Source organism: Podarcis tiliguerta (genome assembly GCF_965153285.1).
Source record: "Podarcis tiliguerta genome assembly, chromosome: 9".
Classification (NCBI taxonomy): Eukaryota; Metazoa; Chordata; class Lepidosauria; order Squamata; family Lacertidae; genus Podarcis; species Podarcis tiliguerta.
Window position 1 is genome coordinate 1,032,322 of NC_139542.1, and position 26,746 is coordinate 1,059,067.

The window sequence follows — 26,746 nt, forward strand, 5'->3', positions numbered from 1 at the left end:
CTTAATGCCATTCAGGAGACTGACTCCTTTTTTACTTGGCCGTGAAGAGTTAAATGGCGGTGCTACTTTTGGGTTTTTCTTTCCTGAGCTTGACAGGCTCTGTGTGCAGACAGGACTAGACTAGGTATCCTTCACTTTTGTGGCTTGCAGTGGTTAATTTCCAAAGAAGAAGTGTCAAGCTTGTCATGACACGATGACTTCTATCTCGGCAGGAGAATTCTAGATCTTCAAGACCTGGTCGGGGCGGTTTCATGTGGGAGGTAAAGGCTCAAAAGTATGTGCTCTTTTATAAAAAAAATACTCTGTATATTTGGGGCTTAAACCCTCCTGTTGAAACCCGGTTCTGGGTTGAGCTATGGCAGAGAATGAGCGCTGGTTGGTTGTGGGGTTGCTTAACAACTTTGTAAAAACTGGGCTAGGTTTCTCTTTCCTATAAATAGGTTCTGAAATGCGTAATTATGGAAACACTCACTCCATTGCAGGATGCTGGCTTTGACTAGGTTGCTTCCTATTTTTTTCTTTTAAATATGTAAGAAACCCTGAAGGCGTGCACATCGCTCTTTTGCACTGACTCTTTGCACAAGGGAGCCCTCAGGGTGCAAAGTCACAGGCACGATCTCAGAGCTTGTCTGGCCCCCAGCAAAACAAAACAAAAAAACAGCCTTGCAGTACAATTAGGTTTTTTTGCAGGAGGCGTGTTTCAGGCATTAGTGTGGAAGGAAACAAGAAGGGGTGAAAACTCAGGCTAGAGAGCTTCTTCCACTTGCTCCGGAAGGGACTATCTGTCAGCCTGAGAGAAGCCTCCCGTTCTGTGTTTTGTAGTATTGTTCGCTCTAATGTTTTAAAATTGTAAACTCCCTTGGCAGAAAGAAGTTGAACCATAAATGCATTAAATGATAAGCAAATGTTGGCATTTGAATTTGCAGAGGCAGTGCTGTTTTTTTAAAAAAATGTATAGAAATTCAATTTTTAAAAAAACGTTTCACGTGGAGTAACAGCATAAGGATGCCCTTCTTGCTGGTACCTTTGGTTTCTTGAGGTTAACACATTGGTGCTCAGTTGCATCTATGTTAAGGGCATGAACTGATTTTCTATGAGGCGCACTCTCTCTCCTGCCTCAGGGGTAGTTTAAATCTATTTAAATCTCCTATTTCCTCCTGGAAATTGCTTTGTCTGGCAGTCAGGTGTCTTTCTCTGATTTTGCACCATTGCATTCCTAGCCGCCAGCTGTAGGAGCGGAAGAGGGTTGCCACACCCTTTGCTGGGGCTGTCAGGCATGGCCCATCCGTGAAGTGCAAAGAGCTGCCAAAGCTTGTCCTGCTTGTGCCAAGGTGGGCAGCCAGGAGTTGATGGGAAGCCCAGTGCCCCTCTGGGTGGTGAGCTCCAAACGCTCCCTGCCCCTCTTAAGTCGCGGGAGGCGTGCTTCTGATCCTACCACTACCAGGACCAAGGCAAGCTAGCGGGTTTGCATATTTCTTAAATATTTTAACACCACCTTCGACTGTGAGCTGCCTTGGGTCCCTATTAGGGAAAAAGGTGGGATGATGATGATAATAATAATAATAGACAATTTCCAGGATGGTTTACAATAGGCTATAAAACGGCAGTAATCAACAAGGCAGTTGACACCACTAAAAACAATTGCTGGAATAATGCGAAAATATATCCTGGAAAGTCTGTGAAGATATTAAAAAGGTGTTCCTTAGTGTTGTGGGCTTCCCTTTGGCGCATCTTGTTGTCCACTGTAGGAAACAGGATGCTGGACTAGGTGGACCCCTTTTGTAGTCCAAGGTGGCCAATATGAAAACCAGAAGCTGCAATGATAATAAAGATTTAAACAAGAAGAGAGCTGGCAGGTAAAAGCAATTGAAGATCTTTAAGTGAATTGCCCTAAAATTTACTGGCCTATCATAATGTTACGTCTGTTGGCTGCTAGACGAGCGGTGGAACGAAGAAAGGTGATCCAGGACAGGTGATACTCTTAACAGGCTCTTTGCGCTTGCTGCTCAGGATCAGAATTAAATGTTAACAAAGCGGATCTGCCCTGAGTTTTACGATCCAACCACGCCAGACCTTGTCTTCCATCAAGACAATGTTCTTGCATGTATTCCTGGAACGGTCAGGGTGCGTATGGTCTTTTCCTATGAAGCAGCGAGTCAACTGCTGGATTCCCTCCAGGGTATAAGTGTCTCTCCCCCCATCTCTTTCCTTGAGGGAGGAGGGGAACCGGGAACAAAGGACGGAAGCTGCCATGGAGCCCATCAGCCGCCTCAGGTGGTGGATGGTGAAACTACATGGACATTGATTTGGAAGGGGTTTCCTGAATAGAAGAGGGCGCTTTGTGGTGAATCACTGAGGTTTTATTACGTGATGCAAGGTGTCTGTAGAAAGATTCTGCTCCCAGAAAAGGAGATTTGCAGGAAGTGGGCAGGCAAGAATGGAGACAGGGCTGCCGTCAGAGAGGAGGTGGGGCTCACTCCTATTTGCATTTCTGGTCTGATCAGAAATTGTTATACAGCCTGTGTTCTAATTGGCCGAATGGGCTGCGGTGTGTCTCCTATGCTACCTATACAGGAAGAAGCCTCTATCCTTCCCATTTTTTTTATTTTTGTTCAAAGGATGCTCATAATTACACCTTGATCTCCATAGCTTGGGGGTTATCTAATTGCTGGACACTCTTCATTTTGCAGCAGGTTATATTTTTGGGTCTTCCAAGATGAATGCATCAGGAAAGAGGCTGGGGAATTGGGTTTCCATCCCCTGACAATCTCCCAGTGTGTCTCCCATTTGTTCTTTTGAGTACAGCAGGCTTAAAATGTACATGGGAACCCTGGGCTGTTGTGAGCAATTCACCAATTTCTGCCCAGCCCAGAGCTCCCAAACTTCTTTTTCCACATGGGCCCATCATCCTTTGAACAGAAAAAATTCACAACCACTGAATGTGCAATAGCAAGCTCTTAACACTTTTTAATTAGTTTTCCACTTATTTGCAGAACCTTAGAAAGGAATGCACAGCAGGTTTAAGCTATTTCCCTTCCTAACATGTATGTTGCAACCTAACATGGCCAGGAGTAACCGGCAGTGTTCAAAAGATGACACCCCCCCCCGAGAGAAGAATATGAACAGTATGCATACCGTCATATGGCGGGAGCCATGTAGTTGAATGCCAATATATGGCATTCAGGGACAGGCAGAGAGTCACAGGGGTGCCTGGAGTGCCAAGTGGGATGTGAAGTGTGGGTTAGGGTGGGGAGACAGACGGGGCTGTCTTTAGCATATGCGCCGTTGGGGTGCAAAGATCCGCCCAGCATCCCCAAATTTAGTTTAGCCCCCAAATTAACTTTTATTATGCTTATGTCAGACATCACGCTTACGCCTCATCTCTTGTTTACAAAAGAAGGGAGGAAAAAGAAACACTTTGATTTGCTCATTTATTTACAATGCACTTATACTTAAGTATACAACACCACGACACTTAATAATAATAGTAATAATAATAATAAATTTTATTTATACCCCGCCCTCTCTGCCCAGAGCTGGGCTAAGGGCGGCTAACAACAGTAAAATTATAGTAAAAAAATAATAGGGGAAAAAACCCCAATTTAAAATACAGGTTAAAATGCAAATTAAAATGCAGCCTCATCAAAACCACAAGGGGAGGGAAACATAAGGGTCAGACTGAGTCCAAACCAAAGGCCAGGAGGAACAGCTCTGTCTTGCAGGCCCTGCGGAAAGATGTCAAGTCCCGCAGGGACTTATAATACTTATAAGTATTGTTTAGGCACCTACTTAGGAGAAACATAAGTCGTGTCAAAGGTGCCGCTGCCCCTACTGCTGCATAGCAGCTCAATACAATACGTAACATAAGATTTTGATGTAATAGTTAATTTCGCGTGCACGACACCGTTGGGAATGACAAGCGACGTTTTTGAGTCTGACAAGCGCTGCCGTTGTGAATGAAAAGTGCCGCCGCTGGCGCAGTGCGTCTGCTAAGTGAGCGCACAAAGTCGAAAGTCCTTTAGTGAAACAGTAGGTATACATTTTGGTAATACCTAGGTATATATGTATTTTGTTTTTCTAGCTTGGTCAAAATTATTTATTATTTCATAACAGGTAGATATTTAGGTGGCTTCAGCAGCGGGCACCTGGTGCCCCCCAGAATTTGGCACCCGGGTGCCCTGCACCCCTTGCACCCCGGGTAAAGACAGCCCTAGAGAGAGAGGGACGGCCCCCCTATCTCAGGAGCATCATAACTGTAAGATCTTGTCTGGCCAGGGATGTCTTCCTTCCTTCCACAGTTGGCTCAGAGCATCTTAATTAAGAGCTGGTGCTCCTTGGTGCCTGGCTCTGTCTACAATTGCCCCATGATTTCCCGTGGGATATCCTGTTCCACTGCACCAAACACTGTCAGGCCAGCAGGACTGCCGTGTGCATGTCTGGTCTTCGGACTCCGCTTTCTGGCTCTTGAGCAGAATTCCAAGTGGCAGCTTGAACTCTGGGGGGTCTAAGTAGTTTGGCCTCTGGGTCTCTTGGAGGCAGCAGCTGCCACCTCCTGTGTCTCGCTCGCAGTCTCAATGGACAGCGGCAGTCCTGGTGCACAGCCGGCCCCAAGCCACTGTCTTTGCAGGGCTTTTTGTTGATGTCTGTACTAGACATCAGTCTGCCATTAAACCTCTGTAAGCAGCCTCTTAAAATGAGCCAGGCCAAATCTGTGCTGTTCTCTCTAATGCAATGCGGCAGCAATAAACGTGGTCACTGCTGCCCTCTGATTAATTGTGCACACCGAGTTTTAAGCAGAAATGTGTGAGGACTTCCCAGAGGCCCAAAACTTAACTACTTGGCCTTTTAGCAACTACGTAAATCCAGGCCACTAGCTAGACTTGTTCATCGGAGTTTTTCAGCCTACTGTGAAGAGTAGTTTGAAAGAGAAAGCACAGAGGAAAAGCTTGGAGCATCTTGGTTTAGGAATGCTGGATTTCAGAAGAAAAGTGTGGCTTTGCTGCCATCTAAAGGCCAATGGATGCATTTGCTGTGAAGCTTTTCGTTTGCCAGTTCCTTTGAATTTAATCAGCGGCTGAGGAAGAGCATGAACTGGAATAAACGAAATATGAAGGGGTGTTCCAGTAACGGCTTGCTTGGCTTAAGAGGCACAAATTGGAGCACTGGCTGGTCCTTAGCAGTCACTTCTAGCTTTTCCTGACCCTGGTGTTCCTCTGTTGTCTTGAACTCCATTTTTTCTCAGGCCCAGCCCATCATGATCCATAGTTGGGGATGACGTGGGCGCCAGGCTGGGGACGGCTGATCTGTTAGGGTCTCCAGCTTAGGGTTTTCTGCCTCCTACTGCTTGCTCCAGATGCCTGACTGAAGAGTGATGTTCTGTAAAGCCTCCTTCCTCACTTTGTTCATGTGTTATCCTAGCTGGAGTTAGGCAAGGCCTGGTAGGAATGGGTGCTGAAAAGCACCCCAGAGCATCCCTGGTGTTCCTGTTTGGTTCTCCTCACTCTCTCTGCATCTCTTGATATAAGCAACTGTGATACACGTCTGCCTTGCCTTCCTGGGACGTGCCCGGGTGGTGGTGAGGAAGACACTGTTCTGCGACGGGTGTGTGTGTGTGTTTGCAGGCCAGAGTGTTGTGTGGGGAGACTGCTGCAGCAACTTGTGGCTGTTGGCTTGTGGGTTGCCCCAAGGGCCCATCGTCTCTTCTTAATATCCGTGCGAAATGGTTAGGTGAGGTTGACTGTGGTATCATTAGTGTACGCTGAGCACACACACTTTCCACTTCTGATCTAGACAGGCAGTGGCTGTTCTGAAGCTTAATTCAGGCAAGACAGGAGTACTCATTTTGGATGGCATTGCATTTCCTTGGAGACCAAGGAGCGCTGCATGGATGTGCTCTTTGATCTGTTGCTCCTCCTGGATTGTCCCAGCAGTGCCCAAAAGTGCTTTTACCATTTTAGGGTGGTAGAGCAGCTGTAGCCTTTCCTAAACTGATTTTTTATTTTAATGCTGTTTTCTACTCTGTAGATGGTTTAGATTTAGGCTTTAAAAAGCAGAGTATAAACATGTGAATCAACTGCAAATATGTATTGAAAAGGCCTTTGCAAAGAGAGCAGCCTGCTTAGACTACATGCCATGGATAACATTGGAAGCAATGAGTTTAAAATCTGGGAATTTAAGCAGCTGAGGGATGCCTTAAATTGCAGATATCCCCACCCTGGGGCACGTAGCTGAAGCTGTGTCTGGTGGCAGAAGTGTTGTCTTGAGGGTCTGCTGTGATGGCAAAGCAGGCCGGGCACATGTTCAGTGCTCTACTTCTGTGAAAAAGGCTGCTTGGATCCACACACTTTGCAGTCTTTAGGACACAGCTTGCCTATGGGTACATCAAATGCTTTTATTACAGTTAAAACATCCAGCTGCTGCCTCTTGTCCCACATCTTGGTGCTTTAATGGTCCTTCTGCAGCTCAGAAGCCTCCCTCCAATTTATGAGGAAATGTGCTATCATTCAAGCTGCCCTCCTTGTGGGTCTGTGCCCGCTCTGAAATGTGTGTGCAGTTATGACCTGGATCTGCCCCTGATGAACGGGCTTGGCTTCCGTTTCTCTTGTGCTCAGGTCAGGGTGAGGCCTTCCAGGTCCCTTTGGAAAAACTAGCAAAATGTTGGCCGCAGTGTTGGGTGTGGAGGGGCTTAAAATGGAAGTAATTTATTCTTTGCAGCACTAGATGGCAATGTAATTTCAGAATGTGCCTTCTGTAGCTCCTTGTACCTTGCCTAGAGAACGGTTATTCCTGGCAGCGGTGTCTTGGTGCCTTTCCACATTACTTGAGCAATAGTGCTGTACTTTGCTTCTGCATGTTGCCTTGACCGAAACTCACCTGCAGTGCTGCATTCATCGTCTTGGACAGGCTTGCTTAGATCTCTTCTCTGGGGGGATCTGCGCTCACTTCGCCCTTGTATGTGTTCTTTGAACAGACAAGCAGGCAATAAAGGATGCAAAATAAAGAATCAAAGAGTGCCTTGCTAAAAACACTAAAGACCAGCCATGCAAAAAAGCGCTGCCTTTAATGCCTTATATCTCATAGGGCTTTTCTTACATCCTCCATATGTTCTCTGGCAGGAAGGTGAACATTCTTGGCACAGGTTCTGTACTTCCTTCGCATTCCATCGCTTGGGATTTGGTGGCCCTCTTTCTTGCATTCCTCGTTGCTGGCAGTTCCAGTGTTCTGCTAACTTGCTTAAATTAATTTGGAAGATTTATATACTCTTCCCTCCCGCCCTCCACACTGGTGATGCTGTATCATTAATCAATAGTAGTGTTTCAGCAAATTGGCGGCCGGCGCCTTAGCCGGGAGGAAGGATGCAGTCCCTATTGAGTAGAAGAACAGAGCACTCTGGTCTGCAGAAACTGTTTCCCTTCCGATCTGGGCACAGTGAGAGCTGCAGAGAAGTGATCTGGGGAAGGAGAGGGATTAGGCCAGGGCTGTCGTTGAGCTGCCCTCCTTGAGCAGGCCCACACAGGGTAGCCTCCAGGCAGTGTTGCGGTTCTGGGAAGTCATGTCTTGCCCACAGTGCTATCTCGGTATCTGGGCATTGGACCATTTAAGATATTCTTGTTTGCAGTCTCTGGGGTTAAGCCAGCTGTGCCTGCTTGGCAGAGGGAGAGGGTGATCTCTACAGTCAATATGCCTTAACTAGGCTTCTGAAGGGAAGAGCTGAGCGATTGTTTTAAACATGGAGGCGTGCCAGTTTGCTTCTGGGCTACTTCAGTCTGCTGCGTGTCTTGCTGGGGCTGTAAATTGAAGGGCAAGAGGATAATTAGGGCTCATTAGCAACTTTTCCTTGTTGTGGATTTTTCTAGTTGTGGATTTTGCGGCTAAAGTTAATTCGAGTAATTAACGAAGCCTTAAATGTTTTAACAATGGCTACTACAGACGGTTCTGTCCTTTGTGGCTTATGTAGGCCAAGCTCAGGGTGACCTTATGAATAGTTCAGAAGCTCGCATCCTCTGCAGGGGACGCATTGAGGTCGTGCTGCTGGGCTTGATCAGGAGGTGTTCCCCGTGGATTATGCCCATGGTACTGTTCTTGTCTCTCATTCTCCCATTCCTTAATTTCCCTCTCCTCCCTCCCTTGTGCTAAGACGTCAGTCCCTTGGCACAAGCAAATGGACCAGGCATCACCACCCTCTAGCAGCATGGGCAGCGTGCAACAAGGCCACTTAGGCTGCAGCCTTCACGGGTACCCAGGGAGAAATGGCCACATTTCAAAAGAACCAAACTCTGAAAGTTTCAGCCCTTTAGCTCTTAGAAAACTTGGGCTGATGAGATGTGGGTGGCGATTCCTGGAAAATGCAATGGGTGCTGTAGAACTGCGTGCAAGGCAGACTTTTCAGTTGTCAGTGACAGTAGCATAAAAACCGCTTTGTTTTGTGTGAGTTGACACCTGGAGGGCTGATAAATGAAGGGATCCACCCTTCTTAGTAGCAGGACACGGTGGGAAGTTCAAGCCTGCTTTCCAACCTCGCTCACTCCTCTTCCCCACTGCTTCCCACTCTGACCTTCCATCTCTTCCTCCAGTGCTCCAGCTCAAAGACATGAGGATGGATCAGAAGGGAATTTTCTTCACCTGGTGATTTGGTCCCCTGGCCCCCTCCCCCCCCCCCCCGGGGATTAGATTGCCATGTGGAAATTGCACCCGCCCAAAATTGCTTTTGGGAAGGCCTTGTTGATGGGTCCTGTTTAAGGCTCTGGGTTCAACCAGATCCAGTGACGGCAGTGAATGTCCTGTGTGAGTGTCTGGAGGCGGTTGGAGGGTGGATGGCGGCTAACAGATTGAGGCTGAATCCTGACAAGACAGAAGTACTGTTTTTGGGGGACAGGAGGCGGGCAGGTGTGGAGGACTCCCTGGTCCTGAATGGGGTCACTGTGCCCCTGAAGGACCAGGTGTGCAGCCTGGGAGTCATTTTGGACTCACAGCTGTCCATGGAGGCACAGGTCAATTCTGTGTCCAGGGCAGCTGTTTACCAGCTCCATTTGGTACGCAGGCTGAGACCCTACCTGCCCGCAAACTGTCTCGCCAGAGTGGTGCATGCTCTGGTTATCACACGCCTGGACTACTGCAGTGCACTCTCTGTGGGGCTACCTTTGAAGGTGACCCGGAAACTAGAACTAATCCAGAATGCGGCAGCTAGACTGGTGACTGGGAGCGGCCGCCAAGACCACTTAAAACCGGTCTTGAAAGACCTACATTGGCTCCCAGTATGTTTCCGAGCACAATTCAAAGTTTTGGTGCTGACCTTTAAAGCCCTAAACGGCCTCGGCCCAGTATACCTGAAGGAGCGTCTCCACCCCCATCTCTCAGCCTGGACACTGAGATCCAGCTCCGAGGGCCTTCTGGTGGTTCCCTCTCTGAGAGCCCTGTTTAGGGAAGCTTTTAATGTTTGATGGATTGCTGTATTTTAATATTTTGTTGGAAGCTGCCCAGAGTGGCTGGGGAAGCCCAGCCAGATGGGCAGGGTATGTATAAATAAATAAATATTCAACGGCCACAGAACTTGGGGGCTACTGGTAAGAAGTTATTTGCATGGCTTCCTTGAGTCATATGGAAAGATTTGTTCCGCAAGCACCTTAGGGTAGTGGAACTTGAATGGCCTCTACTTAGTTTGTGATGCCTCCTGGTTTGGATTACATAGGTTGGTGTGTATATATGAGAGAGAGACACAGAGAGGGGATTAAATGCGGATCCTTTCACCTAAATGGGTAGGTGGGTGGGCCAGATCCCACACGGTTCTGGCTGCTTCCAGCTCACACAGGCCAGCTTTTTCCATGCTGGCTGCCCCACGGGTCTGGGGAGCCTGTGTTGTGGGCAGTGGTTCTTTGGCCACCTGCGCTGTTCCTCCTGAAGGCCTGGCCGTGCTGGAACACCATGCGAGGGAAAGCGGAAATGAGTGAAGGACACCCCAGCCGCCTCCATCTGAGCCTGCCTCTCATTAGAGCGCAACACTTTTCCCAGCGATGGCCCACACGGCACGAACACTTTCAAGCGGCTCCGAGCCCTGCTGCGGCGCACTGCTGGATGCCTCCCGTTGTGACGGCCAGTGTGTTTTGTTTACAGCGCATCATAAAGATGATTCACTCCCTCCCTTAATATCAACCAGCTTGGAGGGGCTAAAATCTATCTCGCCTGGGTGTAGGGCTTGTTCCCATCAACCCTACACATGGTGCGAATCAACTGTCCTTCCAACTTGAAAGGGCCTGGGAGAGGCGGGCTTGCTTGCTGACGCACCGCTTTTGTTCTGGGGGGAATTGTTTCCATTGTGTCCTCCACAAGGAGGGAAGCGAAAAGTGTCGCTTGTGGCCAGTTCCCTCTCCATAGTTCTCAGTTGGGGGGATCTGCGCTGGCTGGAGCAGGGCTGGCTCGCCTGCCTTCTGGGTTGCTCCTTGCATTTCCTGGCACTCGCTGAGGCCATATGCGATCTCCCCCACCCCCCCAAAACCCATCTTTCTCTCGTAGCCCCAGATGACAAAAGGCATGTTCCCTAATAAGAACGCTGAAACCAAAAATGCTCTCCTGTAGCTTAAATTGGAGGCATTGTTCTCTATTTCCTTTCTGGTGGAGCTGGGTCTGGATCTGCTAGCAGCTCCAGGGTGGCTGAGTTTATTCCTTCTAATTGGCTTGGCCTTTAGCAGAGGCTTCACAGTTTCTTTTCCCTGGTCAGCCAGAGGTCCAGGCTCAAAGCCTCTGGGCATATATCGAATGGAAAATGTTAGCAGTGGAGATGGTCACCTTGGGGTCCACGGGCTGAAGCCCACACATCCTGTGGATTTCCCCTGACTGTTTAGATGAAGTTTGCGTCTTACGTTGACCTAAACAATGCTATTATTCATGCACATGCTCTGAAAGTGGCTCATTGGCGGTGTTCGAAATTGGCCAGGCGCATTTTGCACCTGGCTATTGGCCACTTGCAACCAGGTGAAGATACTTGGGTGCCAGAATGGTGTCTGACATCACCCCCATCATGCATGCCTGGGGATAATTGGATCTAGCCTGTTTTCACATCCTAGCAACACATCCTGTAGGGTGCTATCTGTTAGGAACCAAATAGTCATATTGAAAAATACGACCTTTGAACTGTCTGGACCCCAAATGGCAAGTAGATATTTCATTTTGGTGACTGTAACCCTGGTTTAAAGATCCATTTGGCACGTAGCTTATACACCTGAGTTTCTAACACGGGCTCACGCCAATTGCTCTTTGCTTGTGTCTGCTTGCTGGCTTGTCCAGTTCTGCAGGCAGAATGTGTTTGCTGCAGCCGAAACTGGTTTGTATCCCATGCATGGATGTTGAGATCTGGCCTTCTTGGCCCTCCTGAGCCCCTGGTGGATTGTGGGTTCCTATAATAGCCAGTTGGGCTATTGGTTTTGATAATGGCCAGTAGTAAGGTGAAGGTGAGAGATGTCAAGCGAGTGATGGAAGCCCTTTTTTTCTACTTCAATTCTTTAACAATACGCTAAGAAAATCCCATAAGGAAGACTGGCAGCAAAGTCCCAAAGCATATGCAATTCAGATTGTCTGTCACTAGTTGAGAACAGTACGGTTGTAGCTGCAGGTAAAGAACTGGTTTAAGTTGCACGCAGCCGGCTGACCCCAGAAAGTGAGTGCGAAGAGTGTTTATATTCTTTTCCTCTTTGAGGTTAGCAAAAGCAGGGGCCTAGGGTCACGGTGGTCAGTTAAAACCAGAAGATGATGCTATTGGCAGGCAGTCTTGTCCATTATTCGCTATCCTCCACCAACTGCCCGCTTCCTGGCTTTGCCCCATGAAGCCCCCACAACCTCCTCATCCTGTTCCCTGAGGCCAGGGTCTCTGAACCCTTCACTCACTGAGCTGTGCTGTCTAGAAGGGTCTTTTCTATTCTTGCGCCTTAGAACATTTCAGTGCGGCCAACTGGCTTAGCAGTGGCCGTAATAACAGCCCCCTCAACTTTCCTGGGGGTGGCTTGCCATGCCCTTCTTTAAATTGCCATGTTGGTTTCCTGGGCACCTCAGGACCCAGCAGAAACAGCTCTTCTGTACTTCTAAAGCCTTCCATGGCTACTTTGCTCTTTCCTTCTGACATGTCTCCTTCAGCGATCCTCCAGCTCCACCATCTGCAGCTGCCTGAAGGCTTCCAGCTCCCTCTAGACTCTGCATTTGTTGCCCTCTGCCTGGGAACTGCCTAACCCATCTCCTTTGTGCTCATGGATGGAGCTCTGTAGATCGGTAGAGTGGCCTGTTTCATTTGCGATTGCCCGTGCTCCCTGCTCTATGAAGAACGGAGCGTTTTCCTTCCCGCTCTTGGTGCTGGGGGGGGGGGGGGCAGGTTTGGGGCATCCAAACTCTTGCTGACCTCTCCCAGCCCACGCTGTGACTGTTTGCATACTTGAGCATTAAGCAAGCAGCTCGCTTTTTGTTCCACTTTATTTTTAACTTCTTCTAATAAACAAAATGCTAATGCTTTTATGTCGCTTAATGAGAAGAAAATGTCTGAAGGTTAAAAACCATCGTGGCATATTTTGCCTTTTTAAATTGAAGTCCAGGCTTTTGTTCCATTTATTAATTGAAACCAAAAAGCGAGACGTTTCCGTGCCCCAGAAAGTGATCAGGCTGTCCCGGCATGTGAATTCCTGGGGTCCTCTGTTTTCCCTGCTGCCGGCTCCTCCTGCCTAAATGGAGTTCAGTTGGGAGCTCCTCATTTAGGGCCAGCAAAGCGGCTAACAAGCAGAGGGGTCCCATTTGGACCTGCACCTGTCAGCGGACCCTCCGGCTTAGGCAGAGTGGCTGCAGCACATGCTCATCACACTTTCTGGTGACCAAAAAGTCCATTGGCATTCTGCGTGTCTTCCAAGGGGCTTTAAGTAGACCATAGAAGAGAATTACAGTGGTGCCTCGCAAGACGAAAAGAATCTGTTCCGGGAGTCTTTTCGTCTTGCGAAGCAAGCCCATTGGCGGATTAGCGCTATTAGCGCTATTGACAGTTTAAGGGCTAAAAACGGCTTTTTAAGGCTTAAGGGATTAGCGGTTTTGCTGCTAAAATGCTTTTAGCAGCTTAGCGCTTTAGAAAAAGGGGTTTTGGAGCGAAAAAAAAATTCAAAATTTTTCGTCAATTTTTGTCTTGCGAAGCAAGCCCATAGGGAAATTTGTCTTGTGAAGCGCCTCTGCAGACGGAAAACCCTTTCGTCTTGCGGGTTTTCCGTCTTGCGAGGCATTCGTCTTGCGGGGCACCACTGTATGTGTCATCCATACAACCACCTGGGGGCAGGGGAAGTTGGTCTGATCCTGCACAGGGCTCCTGTGTTTGTGGCTCATGCTGCCACGGCCTGGCTCGCTCCTTGGGCTACTTCTGAAAGGGGCCTGCAGTGGGTTGCATGTGAGAGATTCCCTGTAATAATAATAATAATAATAATAATAATAATAATAATAATAATAATAAAATTATACCCCGCCCATCTGGCTGGGCTTCCCCAGCCACTCTGGGCAGCCTCCAACCGAATATCAAAAGACAATACAGCATCAAACATTAAAAACTTCCCTAAACAGGGCCGCTGCATTGCCTGACTTGTCAGCAGAGCTGAGTTTAATCTGTTAATCATGCTGGCCCAAAGGGACCAGAAGCTTTGTGCGGCCCCGGCCTCTGACCTGCGGTTGGGACCCCAGCATGCCATGAGCAGGATGCTCGGGGGGGGGGGGGGACATGTCAGAGCTGCTTTTGCTTCCTGGTTTGTGGCCATGTACAGTCATACCTCATGTTACGTTTGCTTCAGGTTGCGTCCTGCAGCGACCCAGAAGTACCGGAAAGGGTAACTTCCAGGTTTTACCGCTCGCGCATGCGCAGACGCGGCGCATGCACTAAATGATGTTATGCGCATGTGCAGAAGTGGCAAATCGCGACCCATGCACGCGCAGACGCGGGTTGCGTTATTTTCAGGTTGCGAACGGGCCTCCGGAACGGATCCCGTTCTCAACCAGAGGTACCACTATATATGCAATAAGACAATGCAATGTGGAATCACTTTATTTCCAGGGTTCAGATCCTAAGGCATCTGCGGAGAGCGTGCATGGACCAGCTTTAAGAATTCTTTTGGGCTTGCGCTGGGCTGATCAATGTGGCAGCTTTTCACAAATGTGAGGGATAGGCCCTCTCTCCATTGGCTTCCTCTCCCTTAGCCCATTTCCCCCCAGTGCAAGCTTGCGATGAAGAGAGTTGTGTATTAGGACTAACTCAGCAGTCGCTAGATGGCAGGCTCTCCTTTCTTAAAAAAAGGCACATTGCTAGTTTCAGATGAGAGTTGTAATGCACCAGGCTGCAGCCTGTGTCTAATGAAGATATACTAATATCCAGATTTATCACCTTTCATTAATTACAAGTGCTTGCTTTTAGTTTCCCCCCTGTATAAAAAAACAAGTTTCCTCCCTTTGTACATGAAAATGCTGAGGTCTACATACTGTGTCTAAGACCAGATGATAAAATTTTACTACAATGTTGATGGTTTCCATTTTCATCTTCTTGTTTTATCCCCACCCTGCATCCCATCCCATATTTTCCTAACTGACGAAAGCTAAGAATATTAGCAAAAGCAACAAAGAGGCTTACAGCACCTTACAGACTAACAAATTTTATTCAGGCATAAGCTGCTGTCCACCGGAGCCCAGACGTAGGCTCTGGCGCATTATAACCCAGGAAAACTTGTTCCACAATTAAACTTTAAGGTGCCACAATAATTGTTCATGTCCTTGCAGCAGAAATGTTTTATGGTAGATGATGATAAAACAAGTTATGCATATACTGTATTTTAATTTCCCCCAAACCTTTTGTGGGAGCGGGAATGTGAAACGGAGATGCCATTTTTATAGCTTTACTACAGTGGTAGCTCTGCTTATGAACACTTCAGGTTACGAGCTCTGCTAGCCCGGAAGTAGCTGCTCCTGGTTGCGAACTTTGCCCCAGGATGCGAATGGAAATCGCACGCCAGAGGCAGGCCCCATCAGCGAAAGCGCACCTTGGGATAAGAACAGTTTCAGCTTAAGAATGGACCTCCGGAACGAATTAAGTTTGTAACCAGAGGTACCACTGTATTTCTGTTAAATCTTACATCTTTAGTCAGGAAGCTGCTTGGGGATCTGCTAGTGGTTTCTGGCTTTGCATTGTGCCATTCAGAGTTGTATTTAGTACTGGGAGATGCAAGATAGAGTGATAACGGGACAAGTCCCCAGTACAGTGGTACCTTGGTTTAAGAACAGCTTAGTTTATGAACAACTTGGATTAAGAACGCTGCAAAGCCGGAAGTAGTTGTTTTGGTTTGTGAACTTTGCCTTGGAATAAGAACATGTTTCGCTTCCTCTTGAGTGTGTTGCATTTGTAAATTGAGTCCCCCGTTGCTATGGGAAAGCACGCCTTGGTTTAAGAATGGACTTCCGGAACGAATTAAGTTTGTAAACCAAGGTAGCACTGTAAACGCCTTGTTTAGGGTGTATTGTAATGAAGAGGGGTCTCTGTCAGGGCACTCCAATACATGTCTTTACAGAAGGTAATGCTATTAAGTTCAGTGGGACTTGCTCCCAGGTAAGTGCGCATGGGATTTATACTGGTTGTGAGGGGAGGCAGAGGAGCAGCTGCATTCCGAACTGCAGAGAAAGCTGAAGCACTGTCTTTAGTCAAGACAGTGGCGCTGTGGGTAAAACCTCAGTGCCTAGGACTTGCTGATCACATGGTCGGCGGTTCAAATCCCCGCGGCGGGGTGAGCTCCCATTGTTCGGTCCCAGCTCCTGCCCACCTAGCAGTTCGAAAGCACCCCTAAGTGCAAGTAGATAAATAGGTACCACTTTATAGCAGGAAGGTAAACGGTGTTTCCGTGTGCTGCTCTGGTGCTGGCTCGCCAGAGCAACTTCGTCACACTGGCCACGTGACCCGGAAGTGTCTTCGGACAGTGCCGGCTCACGGCCTCTAGAGCGAGATGAGCGTGCGACCCTAGAATCGGACACGACTGGCCCGTACGGGCAGGGGTACCTTTACCTTTAGTCAATCCTAAACCAAAATGTTGGAGTAAAAGATAACAAATCAGATTTCAAGAACAGAGCACATGTCTTCTGTTGCCTCACACTTGGGCTTGAACGCACTGTAGGGCATCCAGAGGTGTTTGCCCTGTTGCTGTTGTTTATTTATTGAATTTATATACCGCCCTATGCAGTATCTGGAGGTCTCAGGGCAGTTGTGCAACAGGATTTCCAGTTTCCTTTCTCCGCCCTCCAGCCCTCTGCCTGCCCCCCATCTGCTCCAAAGAGTCCCCTCGGATTTGGGGGTGCATGTGGAGTTGCAGGGGAAGGAGAAGGAGGAGAACACCTGTTGCTTGAGTGCCTGCTTGCTTGTTCTGCGTCTGCTCATCCTTTTCAATGTGCTTTCTTCTGGATGCTGAGACCTCGCAGTCCAGCTTTGCACCAAGGATGTTCTTGTCCGCCTAGCAGCTTCTTCTCTCATCACGTTGCTGGCTCTGGATGCTGTGTTCCAGATCCTCGGACTGTTCTCCTCTTATTCTTTGGCTTCCCACCCCTCCCTCCCTTCCATGCCCTCCCATTCAGCATTCTGCGGCTGAGCAAGCAGGTGGCAAAGTCAGCCATGTGTTGACTCTCGCTTCCTAAACGGTCCTCTGGCAGCTTCTCTTTTCTGAATGGTTGCTGCTCATAGCAGATGGAAAGATTATTTGTGAATCACCATGTGATGACCTTAGTACTATCTCTCTGTGTGTATTTCACTCTGCTGTCATCCACCTTGATCACTGTTAGATTAAAAGCCAGGATATAAACCTTTAAAATACCAAATAAATTGCTGCAGACATTTTTTAAATAATTCGTATTTTCTTCTAAATAATTGAGACCACTTCACTCCTGTCTCTTGAGTAATTCCTTGCACTTCTGTGACGAGGGAAGTGAGGTGGGGAAAAACCCGAACGGCAGATCTTGTTGTGGTGGAAATCATACTCTTTCTCTTGCAGTAAAATTGCAAGGGGTTGCAGTGCATCCTTCCTCCCCTTCCTCCCCACCCTCAGCTCTCCTTCAGTTTAATTTAGTGAAGTTCAGTGACTGAGAGTGGATTTTGAAGGTGTCTTTCTGCCCAATGCCCTTGCGTTTCATCCAGGTCTGTCTATGATGGGGAGGAGCATGGACGCTTCATGGAGAAACTCGACGCTCGCATCCGGAATCACGACCGTGAAATCGAGAAGATGTGCAACTTCCATTACCAGGGCTTTGTGGATGCCATCACTGAATTCTTGAAAGTCAGGGCAGAAGCCCAAAAGCTCAAGGTAAGGAATGGGATCCATCACTGTGGGCAGTGCTTAGGATTCCTGTGAAGGGGCAATGAGCTCCTTAGAGGAGGTAGCAACCTACATGTGCTGGTCTGAAGGCGAACTGCAAGTGGAACAGCAGAGAATGCCCCAGTCTTGGGTTGGATGCTGGTATGCAGGATTACTGCTTGCTATTTACTCTTGAGTAATAGCTGTGGCTGCCTTAAAAGTGGGGGAGTAAAGTAGAACTTTGTTCTGCAAATAACACTGATCTCTGGTGCGTTTGGTGCACAAAGTGTTTTGAAATTTATGCCACAAGAACAAGGAGGTGCAGTTGTTTGGCTCAGGGCAGCAAACCCTTGAGCTGCAAGCTTGAGCGGGTGTTTTGGTTGAGTTGCAAATTGTGTCTCCCATGCCCAAATACAGTAGAGCATCAAAGCTCATTGATCCTGGGAGAGCCAGTGAATGGGTGGGCTTTGAAGCTCCACTATATCAGCCTGCTTAAAATGTTGCTTGGTGCAAATTCTATGCCAGTGAGGTCTGTGAATTCATGCCCTGTCCAAGGAAATAGTAGGTTCCTCAGAGAGGCTTGCTAGAGTTTGGTGGCAGCTGTCAGGGGACCAACTTGCATCTCCCCATTCGGTCTAATCATAAGATGCCTGGCTTCAAGGCTGATGTACGTAACCTGACTGTTGAAGTCTCTCCCCTTACAGCCATTCTTACTTCTGAGACCAAAAGTTATTTTCTTCCACATTTTTCCTTTGGCTACCAGCACCATTGTTCAATATTGTAGCAGGCTGAGCAGCTCCTGTGTGTAGTCGGAGAAACTCAGTCCTCCCTTTGCCTCTTCAGATCGTGGGAAGCATAAGTTTTAGTTCTCCCATTGTGTGCTGATGAATTGCCAACTCTGTTGGGTTTGAGATGCTAGAAGCTCCCACCTGTGGCCTGCAGTCTGTTGCAGCGCTGGGTCTGGGCTGGCGGCTTCCAGTTGGAGCCTCACTTCTGGGCTCACTAGGGCTGCTTCAGAGGCCTATTTCACTGGCCCTCTTCCATCAGTTTTTCACACTAAACCTACGGATTTCAACTGGCCTGTGCATGCCTTGGTAGGATGCATTTGTGTTGCTTTTGACCTCTAGGTTGCCTTGTGTGTACTCTCTGAAGCATGGGGAGGCTGAAGAGCATCTCAGGCCTTCTTCTGTGACCCTGGTGCCCAGCAAAGAGGTGTGTTGTCGGTCATGAATAAAGTGTCACAATGCTCTTGCTTTTGTTAAAACATCTCCCGATCCTTGGTGACATTTCATAGCCACGCTCACTTTTCCCGGTATCTGGGATCAGTTTGCATGACAAGATTTCATGTGGGCTCGTTAAGCCAAGGAGCATCTTCCAGTTCATGCAGCCTCCTTTTCCAGCCTGACGCCCAAGACTTTCAACTAGGTGCTAATTGAAACAACGATGTGGTTTTCTTTTTGCAGAATCAAGTCACGGACACAAACAGAAAACTGCAAATGGAAAGCAAAAAAGTAAGCCCAGGGTTCTAGTGTTGTGTGTGTGGGGGGGAAGCATCAGGTGTGGGCTCTGGCCATTGTATTGGTGCCAGACATGTTGGGCTTGTGCGCCAGGGAAACCGTGTGACTCCCAGGTGGAAGGTCACTGTGTGCTGTGATTTCCTTGCCTGCCTGCCATTTCCCTTGCGTGCATTTTCTATGCCTCCTTGGTGAGATCTGTACAAGAATGCCCAACATCCAGATTTCGGACTGTGGAGCATGGGAAATGTGAGTGCAAGAGAGCTCCTCTCTGGGAGGCCTTACAGGGAAGAGTTAGTTAGCCCAGAGTGAGAAGCTCCATGGCCCAGCCCCACACTTCCCCCTCTGCTCTCATCTCTGACGTGCTCCTTGCTGGTGACCTTCCCTCCGCCACCTGCAGCTGCCTGAAGTGCATTTCCTGCTCCCGCTGCCTTTCCTCCTTTGCTGCCCTGTATGTTTGAAACGACTTCTCATGTAGGCCATGCTTGCTAGCAGCAGCTACAGTCCACATAGGCCAGGAATACCCTGATCTATTTTCCTCATCATTCGTTGATCCTGAATGGATGGTTGGATGGAACAGAAAATGGTCCTGCGGCCTTTGAGCCTTTGGTTTGCAGCAAGCAAAGTTGACTTGGAATGCAGTGCCAGTGGTTAAACGGAGGTTTCTTTTGCAGCTGGTGGGAGCGATGGAAGAGCTGAAACAGTGCCGGCTGCAGCAGCGCAATATTTCTGCCACAGTGGATAAGCTCACGCAGTGCCTTCCTGGTGAGAGACGAAGCAAAGAACGTCTGCATGGCTCTAGATAGGGCACCAGCACCCCATTTCTTCTCTTACTGACTTCTGTATCCTTATGTCTCCTCTGCTCTAGTTCTGGAAATGGATAGCAAATTAAGAGAGCAAATGAAATCTAAAAGGTAAGCTCATAACAGTGGCCGGCGTGACAAATGTGACAGCGTCTGTCTGGAGGTCTTAGCTTCGCTGAAACAAACGGGCAGACACCCCAAGAACGGAAGAGCAAGTGGCACAGCCGGCTCAAGGCATCTTGGCCTCTGAGGCCGGAAACCCAAATGCTGCTCCCGTCCTGGCAAGCCAGAGCAAGCCCCACTGGGCGCTCACTTCCCTCTTGCTTCAGTGGGGCTGCTTGTGCCGGGGAACTTCCCAGGGGATGGTGCTCCATGGCTCAGCCTTTGCCTCTTACTCTGCGGAACTTGCTGCCGCCTGGCTTCATCCCACAGAAAGCCTGCCTCTGGGAAGCCCCTTGGTCCTGTTCAGCCAAAAGCAGGCTGGGTCTCTTGCTGCCATGATGCATATACGTCATACCTTGGTTTTCGAACAGCCTAGTTCTCGAACGTTTGGGCTCCTGAACGACCAAAACCCAGAAGTGACTGTTCTGGTTTACGACCGTTCTTTTGGAAGCTGAACGTCCGATGGGGCTTCCCTGGCTTCCGATTGGCTGCGGGAACTTCCTTTGCTTCCTTTCCCCCTCCTTCAGCCACTACAATACAGAAGGGGTAATGCCCCCACTCCTAACCTATTTTGACAGTGATCCTCACAAATCACATTCTAAATATACCCATGGCAAGTGTCTTGCATAAAACCATTGCACTGGCAGCTTTTAATGTCTGGTGTTCTGTTGTGTTTTTTATATTATGTTTGAAGCCTGCCAGAATGGCTGTAGGCGGAGTATAATAAATTATCATCATCATCGTTCTCTTCCTCCTCCTCATGTCTAAATGACCAAGTAGAGATGGATTTGAGGGTTTCTTCTAATAATACTGCCTTTCATTTTCCCCATTTTAAGTCTCTTTTTAATGGTCTTATTTTGCCTTCTTTCTACTGAGGCAGAGAGCGTGTGATAATTTATATTTTAATCAGTTCCCCTGTCGATGTACCAGCTTCATTCTCCTCACACCTGTGAAGCAAGTTGCAAGGGGAAATATCTCCCCCCTCAAAAAAAAATCTAGTTTTCCCAAAAGGCCGGTTTGGTTGGAGAATATTTGACTACTGCCTGACTTGCTCGGCTGTCAGTGAGATGGGAGCCTCTTTTCTCCTATGCTCAGCCAGATGGGGGTCAGGTAATTAGTTTGAAGATCTGTCTCTCTAACAATTGAAAGACGCCTTGGGCTCTCCTGCCTGTTCCTCCTGTCTTTGCAGCTGGTTTGTGTCAACAGGCCTCATCCCTGCCTTCCAAAGGGGAGAGCCGTTTTGGTCTGATGCAGCATAAACGAAGCATCTTTAGCCTTTGTTAGTCTTTCAGGCTTTTTTGCTGCCGTTAATCCATCTCTGGACGGGGTCCCGGAAGTCCCTCGGGGTGAAAGATGGCCCCACGTCGAGTTGGCCTCCAGGCTGCTCTCATGAGCCCAGGAGCCGAGGCGCCACGGCTGTCGAGAGGCTGAGCAGGGCACAGCTGGGAGACCTGGCTTGGGAGCTGCGCTCCGAGGGTGGGCGGGTGGGTGGGTGACAGGGGCATGTTTGGGTCCACATGACCTCACTGGCTTGAGATGTCTGTCAATGGGAAGAACATTGGCTGCTCTGGCAGGCTGTCGGGGGGCCTGGGTGGCGAGCGTAGCCAAACTCCACAGGTCCCTTTGGTCATCCTTCAAACAACAGTGTCTCAAGATGAAGCAAGCCTGTCCTGCGTCTGTTCTGCTGGCCTAACGTCTGGCTACTCGTGTAACCTTTGCTTTCTCTCCAGAGGAGCTGCATTTTATTGGAAATAGCTTTACCTAAACCTCATGGCAACACAAACAGAGCCTGGATTCCTGAAGTAAACAGCACACTGACTTTTGCTCTTGGTGGCCTCTACAATTTTCAGTTAAAACAACTTCCCTTTCCTCCAGTTGCACATTATGCAAACATTGTTTGGAGACAAGGACATCTGAGCAGTTCTGTGTGTGCATTATTCAACTGGCATGCGCACTTTCTGACTAGACACATTTTTAGTGGTAGGGGGTGCGAACGCCAGAGTGTCCTGACCAAACATCTTTGGCATGTGCTACATTCCTGCTGAAACCTTTTCTCAGGACCCCCAGAAACTCCACTGATTTCACCCCTGGGTTTGATAAGTTTGGTAAGAAGCAGAATCTATTTTCTTGCCTCTTCAATAAATGCAAGCTGCTTTCCAGCTCTCTAAAGTCTCCTGGTCCACCCACCTGCATGCACCTGTGCGCACCGATTGTCAGGACTAGCAAGCAAGGAACTGCTGCATGCCTTGGTCCAGCAGGAGAACTGGGAAATTGTTGCTTTCAGAGGAAATCTCTCCAAAAAAGAATGGATCATAAATGGGCTTGTGCAGTGCTCATGTTATAAAGGAAGCTTGTGCAAGAGAGTCCTCTTGGATTGTGTCCCCTGCTTGCAATTATTTAATGTATTGGCTAGAATCATTGTCCTGCCCGCTGCTGGGTTCACTTTTTGTGTCTCCTTGAATCCTTCCACTGACTTGCCTCCCCTTTTCTATGTCCAGAAACCCTCTCCTCCTTTCTGGTCGAGAATGTCAGTGCCTTTGCTCCTTCTCTCTAACTTGCAACTTTAATTTCTCTTTGGGCTCCTCCTCTGCCTCTGTAACCTAGTTCTGATAGCAAGGCTGCCACTCTGCCTAACTTTGTACAGCTCTTGTTCCTTGGGTGGGCGATCCAAGAAGTCCCATCATGGTGGTGGGTGACAGGTCCCTCTTCACTGGCAAAGTGGGCTATATGCTAACCAGAGCCTTTTCCCAAGAAGGAGCCATGGGCACTTATACAGTTTGTCTTCCCACTTGTAGGCCGATAGACACAAGGGTGGGGTGAGTAGGCTTGGGTGTCATTTGAACTATAGAAGCTGTATGGCACCCTGGTGTTTCTCGTTTTAGAAGGCCAAAGTTTTGCCAGTTGACCACCATCTTCTGGGAAGCTGCGGAATTGAGTGATCTTTTCTGCTTCTGATGAGCGTTGGTCTTCTCTTCCAGACACTACCCTGCCCTGAAGACTTTGGAGCACCTGGAGCACCTGCACTTGCCTCAAGTGAGCCATTATCGCTTTTGCAAGGTCATGGTGGACAACATTCCAAAACTGCATGAGGAGATCAAGGAAGTTTCCATGTCCGACCTCAAAGATTTCCTGGAGAGCATCCGTAAGCACTCGGACAAAATTGGCGAGACAGCAATGAAGCAGGTGAGCTGAGCCATGAGCACTAGGCGGGTGCCATGTCAAGCCGAGTGGTCTCCCTTTGATGTTTGAAGCACCTGTGGTTTGCAGATGGCCATGGATGCCACTGTGGAGCTCCTGGTTAGGAGAGGCTCCTTTTCTGTCCCTTCCGTTGCTTGTGACTGCCCCGTGTCACTGGTTGGATGGGGGACTGTGGGAGCTCCTCACACTTCCATCGGCATTATAGGCCAATATAATCCAGCCTTCTTCCTTAGATGGAGTGTGGTGTGAACCAATGGCCAGAGAAGCTACATTTCTGATGCAAGTATTCTGAGACAGGGAATAGATAATTGGCTCTTGGTTTATTTTTGTTTAGTCATCTTAGCCTTGTTCGACTCTCCGTGACCCCATGAACCAGAGCATGCCTTGGAAACTCTCACTTTCTTCTCAAAGCTTCTCCTTTTTTATGTCCATGGAGTTTTCTTGGCAAAATTCTGGAGTGGTTTGCCAGTTCCTTCTCCAGGTGGATCACATTTAGTCTAAACTCTCGACCATGACCTGTCCATCTTGGGTGGCCCTGCAGGGCATGGCTCACAGCTTCTTGGAGTTCTTCAAGCCCCTTCGCCATGACAAGGCAAGGATCCATGAAGGGGCTTCATTTATTACAGTCAAAACATTTACTAAGGGGATGGTTCCACCTTCTTAATGGTTCTGAACTTCAGTTAGAAAAGAGACACCCACCAGTTCAGACCACTTAGCCATTTGCATAAGAAGAGTTAAACTGGGCAAGTATTTTGGGGACAAAAGCCAGGATCCTACTTCCTTAGCAGTGGCCCTGAACCTCTTGAGGTGGTGGCCTTAGTCTGCAATGAGAATACAGGAGCTCCTCACATATTCCCTCCCTTAAAGTTCATTTGCGGTTCCCATCAATTGGCCCTCTGAGGCCTGCTGCCTCCAACCATGGAGGGAGGATCAGTACCATGATGGCTAGGAACCATTGGTACTGGTTTCCCCCAGGAGGTCGTCTTGGACTGGTTCCTGCAAGGTTTTGCATGGTAGTCTTAGATTTTAGTTTCAGCAGTGAAGAGTAAGTAATAATAGCAAAGGCCCATTCTCAGGCTGCCTCCAATGTGTTAGCGCTGGAAGGTTGGTTGGTTGGTTGGTTGGTTGGTTGGTTGGTTGGTTTGTTTATTCATTCATTCATTCATTCATTTATTTATTTGCTTTTCTGATAACATTCCACATCAACAAAACATGAACAAAAATGATACAACAAAGAAAAAGCTTTCCTTTCAAAGATTTAAAAGAATCGACAAAAATCAGTTTTCTTTCTGCCAGTCCTTAAAATTTTAAATATCATTACTTATAGGTACTGTTTGAAATAGAAATAGCATCTTTGGGAGTATATTCATTTTTATAGCAGAAATTTTACCCAACAGTGACAATTGCGTTTTACTCCAAATTTGCAAATCTTTCCTAATTTCTTTCCAAACCCTTGCGTAATTATGATTAAAGATATTGTGGTTATTCATAGTTAACCATATCCACAGATATTTTACTTTATTTTCACTCTTTATACCACTAATTCTTTCCAAATCTTTCGTGAGTTGAGCATCCATATTTTTGACTAGCATTGTTGTTTTTGTTTGTTTAGTTAAAAACCTGCGAAGTTACCAAACTTCTTTATTTCTTCCGAAACCGCTGGTAAACTTTCTAGTGGGTTTTCCAACCTCAAAACAACTTCATCTTCATATGTTTTTAACTTACAATTTTGCTGGTCCACTTTTATACCCCTTTTTTGTCATTATTCCTTACCTTTTGTGTCAGTGCATCCAAAGTCAAAATAAACAGCAATGGAGACAAGGGGCACCCTTGCCTGGTTCCTTTCATAACTTTGCACCCCTCAGAGATGATGTTATTTACAATAATATTTGCTCGTCGTTCAGAATATATAGCCTCTATAGCTTTAAAAATGGTTTCCCCAAATTTTCCTCAGAACTAGCCCTGGAAGGTTTAATGGCCAGACTTTATTCTTCCAGGATTGAGAACCTTTGGCAGAGCAGTGCTTCTGTTTCTCTTGAGTCCTGGGAAAGTGGCAGGCCCTTTTCACAGAGTTTTGAATTTTAGTCCATATGATCCTCTTACCCACATGATCACTGCTTAGACAATTTTGAAATATTAAGCAGCACGTCAGTGATTTTAAATAAGTAAGCATAAAGTAATCCAGGATGGTGCCGGCTTCAGATCCCGAGTAGAGATGGCTCCCTGTCAGATTCTGTTGGCCATTCTGGGGTTGCAGCGCTCATCTCGCTTTACAGGCCGAGGGAGCCGGTGTTTGTCTGCAGACAATTTTTCTGGGTCATGTGGCCAGCATGACTGAGCCGTTTCTGGCAAAACCAGAACAGCGCACAGAAACGCCGTTTACCTTCCCGCCGGAGCGGGACCTATTTATCTACTTGTATTTCTGGTGTGCTTTCAAACTGCTAGGTTGGCAGGAGCAGGGACCGAACAACGGGAGCTCACCCCGTCACGGGGATTCGAACCACTGACCTTCTGATCGGCAAGCCTAAGAGGCTCAGTGGTTTAGACCACAGCGCCACCCGTGTCCCAAATGCTGGTCCTACTCATAATCAATTAATTCAAGTTAATGGGCATGACTAACATAGGCTTCTTAATTTCCATGGGTCTATCCTGAGTAGTACTTAGTTGAATACAACCCATAGATTCTTCCATTGTGCATTAATAACCCAGGTGTTCTCCATAGCCTCTTTTGATGGAGCAGCCCACCAGAATGGCTTTCTCTATCAAAGACAGACCATAGCGATCCTTTCAAGCCCGTGAAAGCTCATAAACTGTTGCAGGTATTAAAGATGTAGGAAGTGCCTTTTGTCTCTTGGAATTTAAATTGGTCTTATTAAAATGACCCGGGTTTACCTGATGCAAACAGTTAGAAGCTTGATTGTTTATGGAAATATTTAATGTTTGGCCACGAACGCAACCATGTTTCTGGAAAAGTCGCTCTGTGTTGGGCTCATGGAAAGTACTAATCGCTTTCATTTGTCTTTTGGTGCCCGACTGGCGGGGAATGCATCCACAAAGGCAATCCCTGTCCAGCTGAAGCTGTTTCCCGGTAAGCGAGAAGCAAGAGGACACTTTGGTTTTGCCGTTGTATTGTTGGCTTGTTTCTTCTGGAGGCTTTTTCATCAGTAGGTGAGCAAGCCTCCTAAAAATCTTGTTAACAGAATGGTTTCCCTTCTCGGCTTAGGTGATCAAGGCAAAGAAGCCTTGAATTCAGCCTCTTTTTGCTTCCTGTTGGAGAACCACACCATGAGCTGGCCTCTACATTCATTTATTCAGATTGTTAGCTAGCCACTCTTCAGTTGAAGATCTTCAACTATTGTCAAAGGCAGCTAGCTGCTGGTGGTTCACATTGCAATAACCTGAACAGGCTGTTGCCAGTGCCTAGATAGCTTTTCCCTCTAAGAAGAGCTTTGCAGCACCTTAGAAGACTAGCCAGTTTTATTATGGCACAATCTTTTGCAGACTATTAGATGCATGGAGTGTGATCCTCAGTTGACCCGGGCATAAAGGAAAAAGGTGCAATCTGTGGCAATTAAGTTAGAGTTTAAATGTGTGCAAATTAACTCTTCGCAGCAGCAATAATTGATAACAAAGTCATCTTAAAATTGCTGAGTACATTAGCACCTGTAGTGATACAGAAAACTATTCTCTCTCTCCAGATACAAATGAATAGAATTTCCATTTTTATTAAGTTGCATTTCGATAGCTT

General features: G+C 47.7%; 1 protein-coding gene across 3 annotated transcripts in view; it reads left to right on the plus strand.

The window, feature by feature from the left end:
• Positions 1-26,746, plus strand: part of EXOC6B (exocyst complex component 6B) — a 310,152-nt gene that overhangs the window by 11,237 nt on the left and 272,169 nt on the right. For all 3 annotated transcript variants that reach the window (XR_014501819.1, XR_014501820.1, XM_083398331.1), the window contains exons 2-6: positions 17,165-17,330; positions 18,785-18,832; positions 19,510-19,600; positions 19,704-19,749; positions 22,779-22,983. Coding sequence is in view for 1 of the 3 variants with exons in the window: in XM_083398331.1 (XP_083254457.1) it covers positions 17,165-17,330; positions 18,785-18,832; positions 19,510-19,600; positions 19,704-19,749; positions 22,779-22,983 (556 nt within the window). In the remaining 2 variants the exon portion in view is untranslated. The remainder of the gene's footprint in view (positions 1-17,164; positions 17,331-18,784; positions 18,833-19,509; positions 19,601-19,703; positions 19,750-22,778; positions 22,984-26,746) is intronic.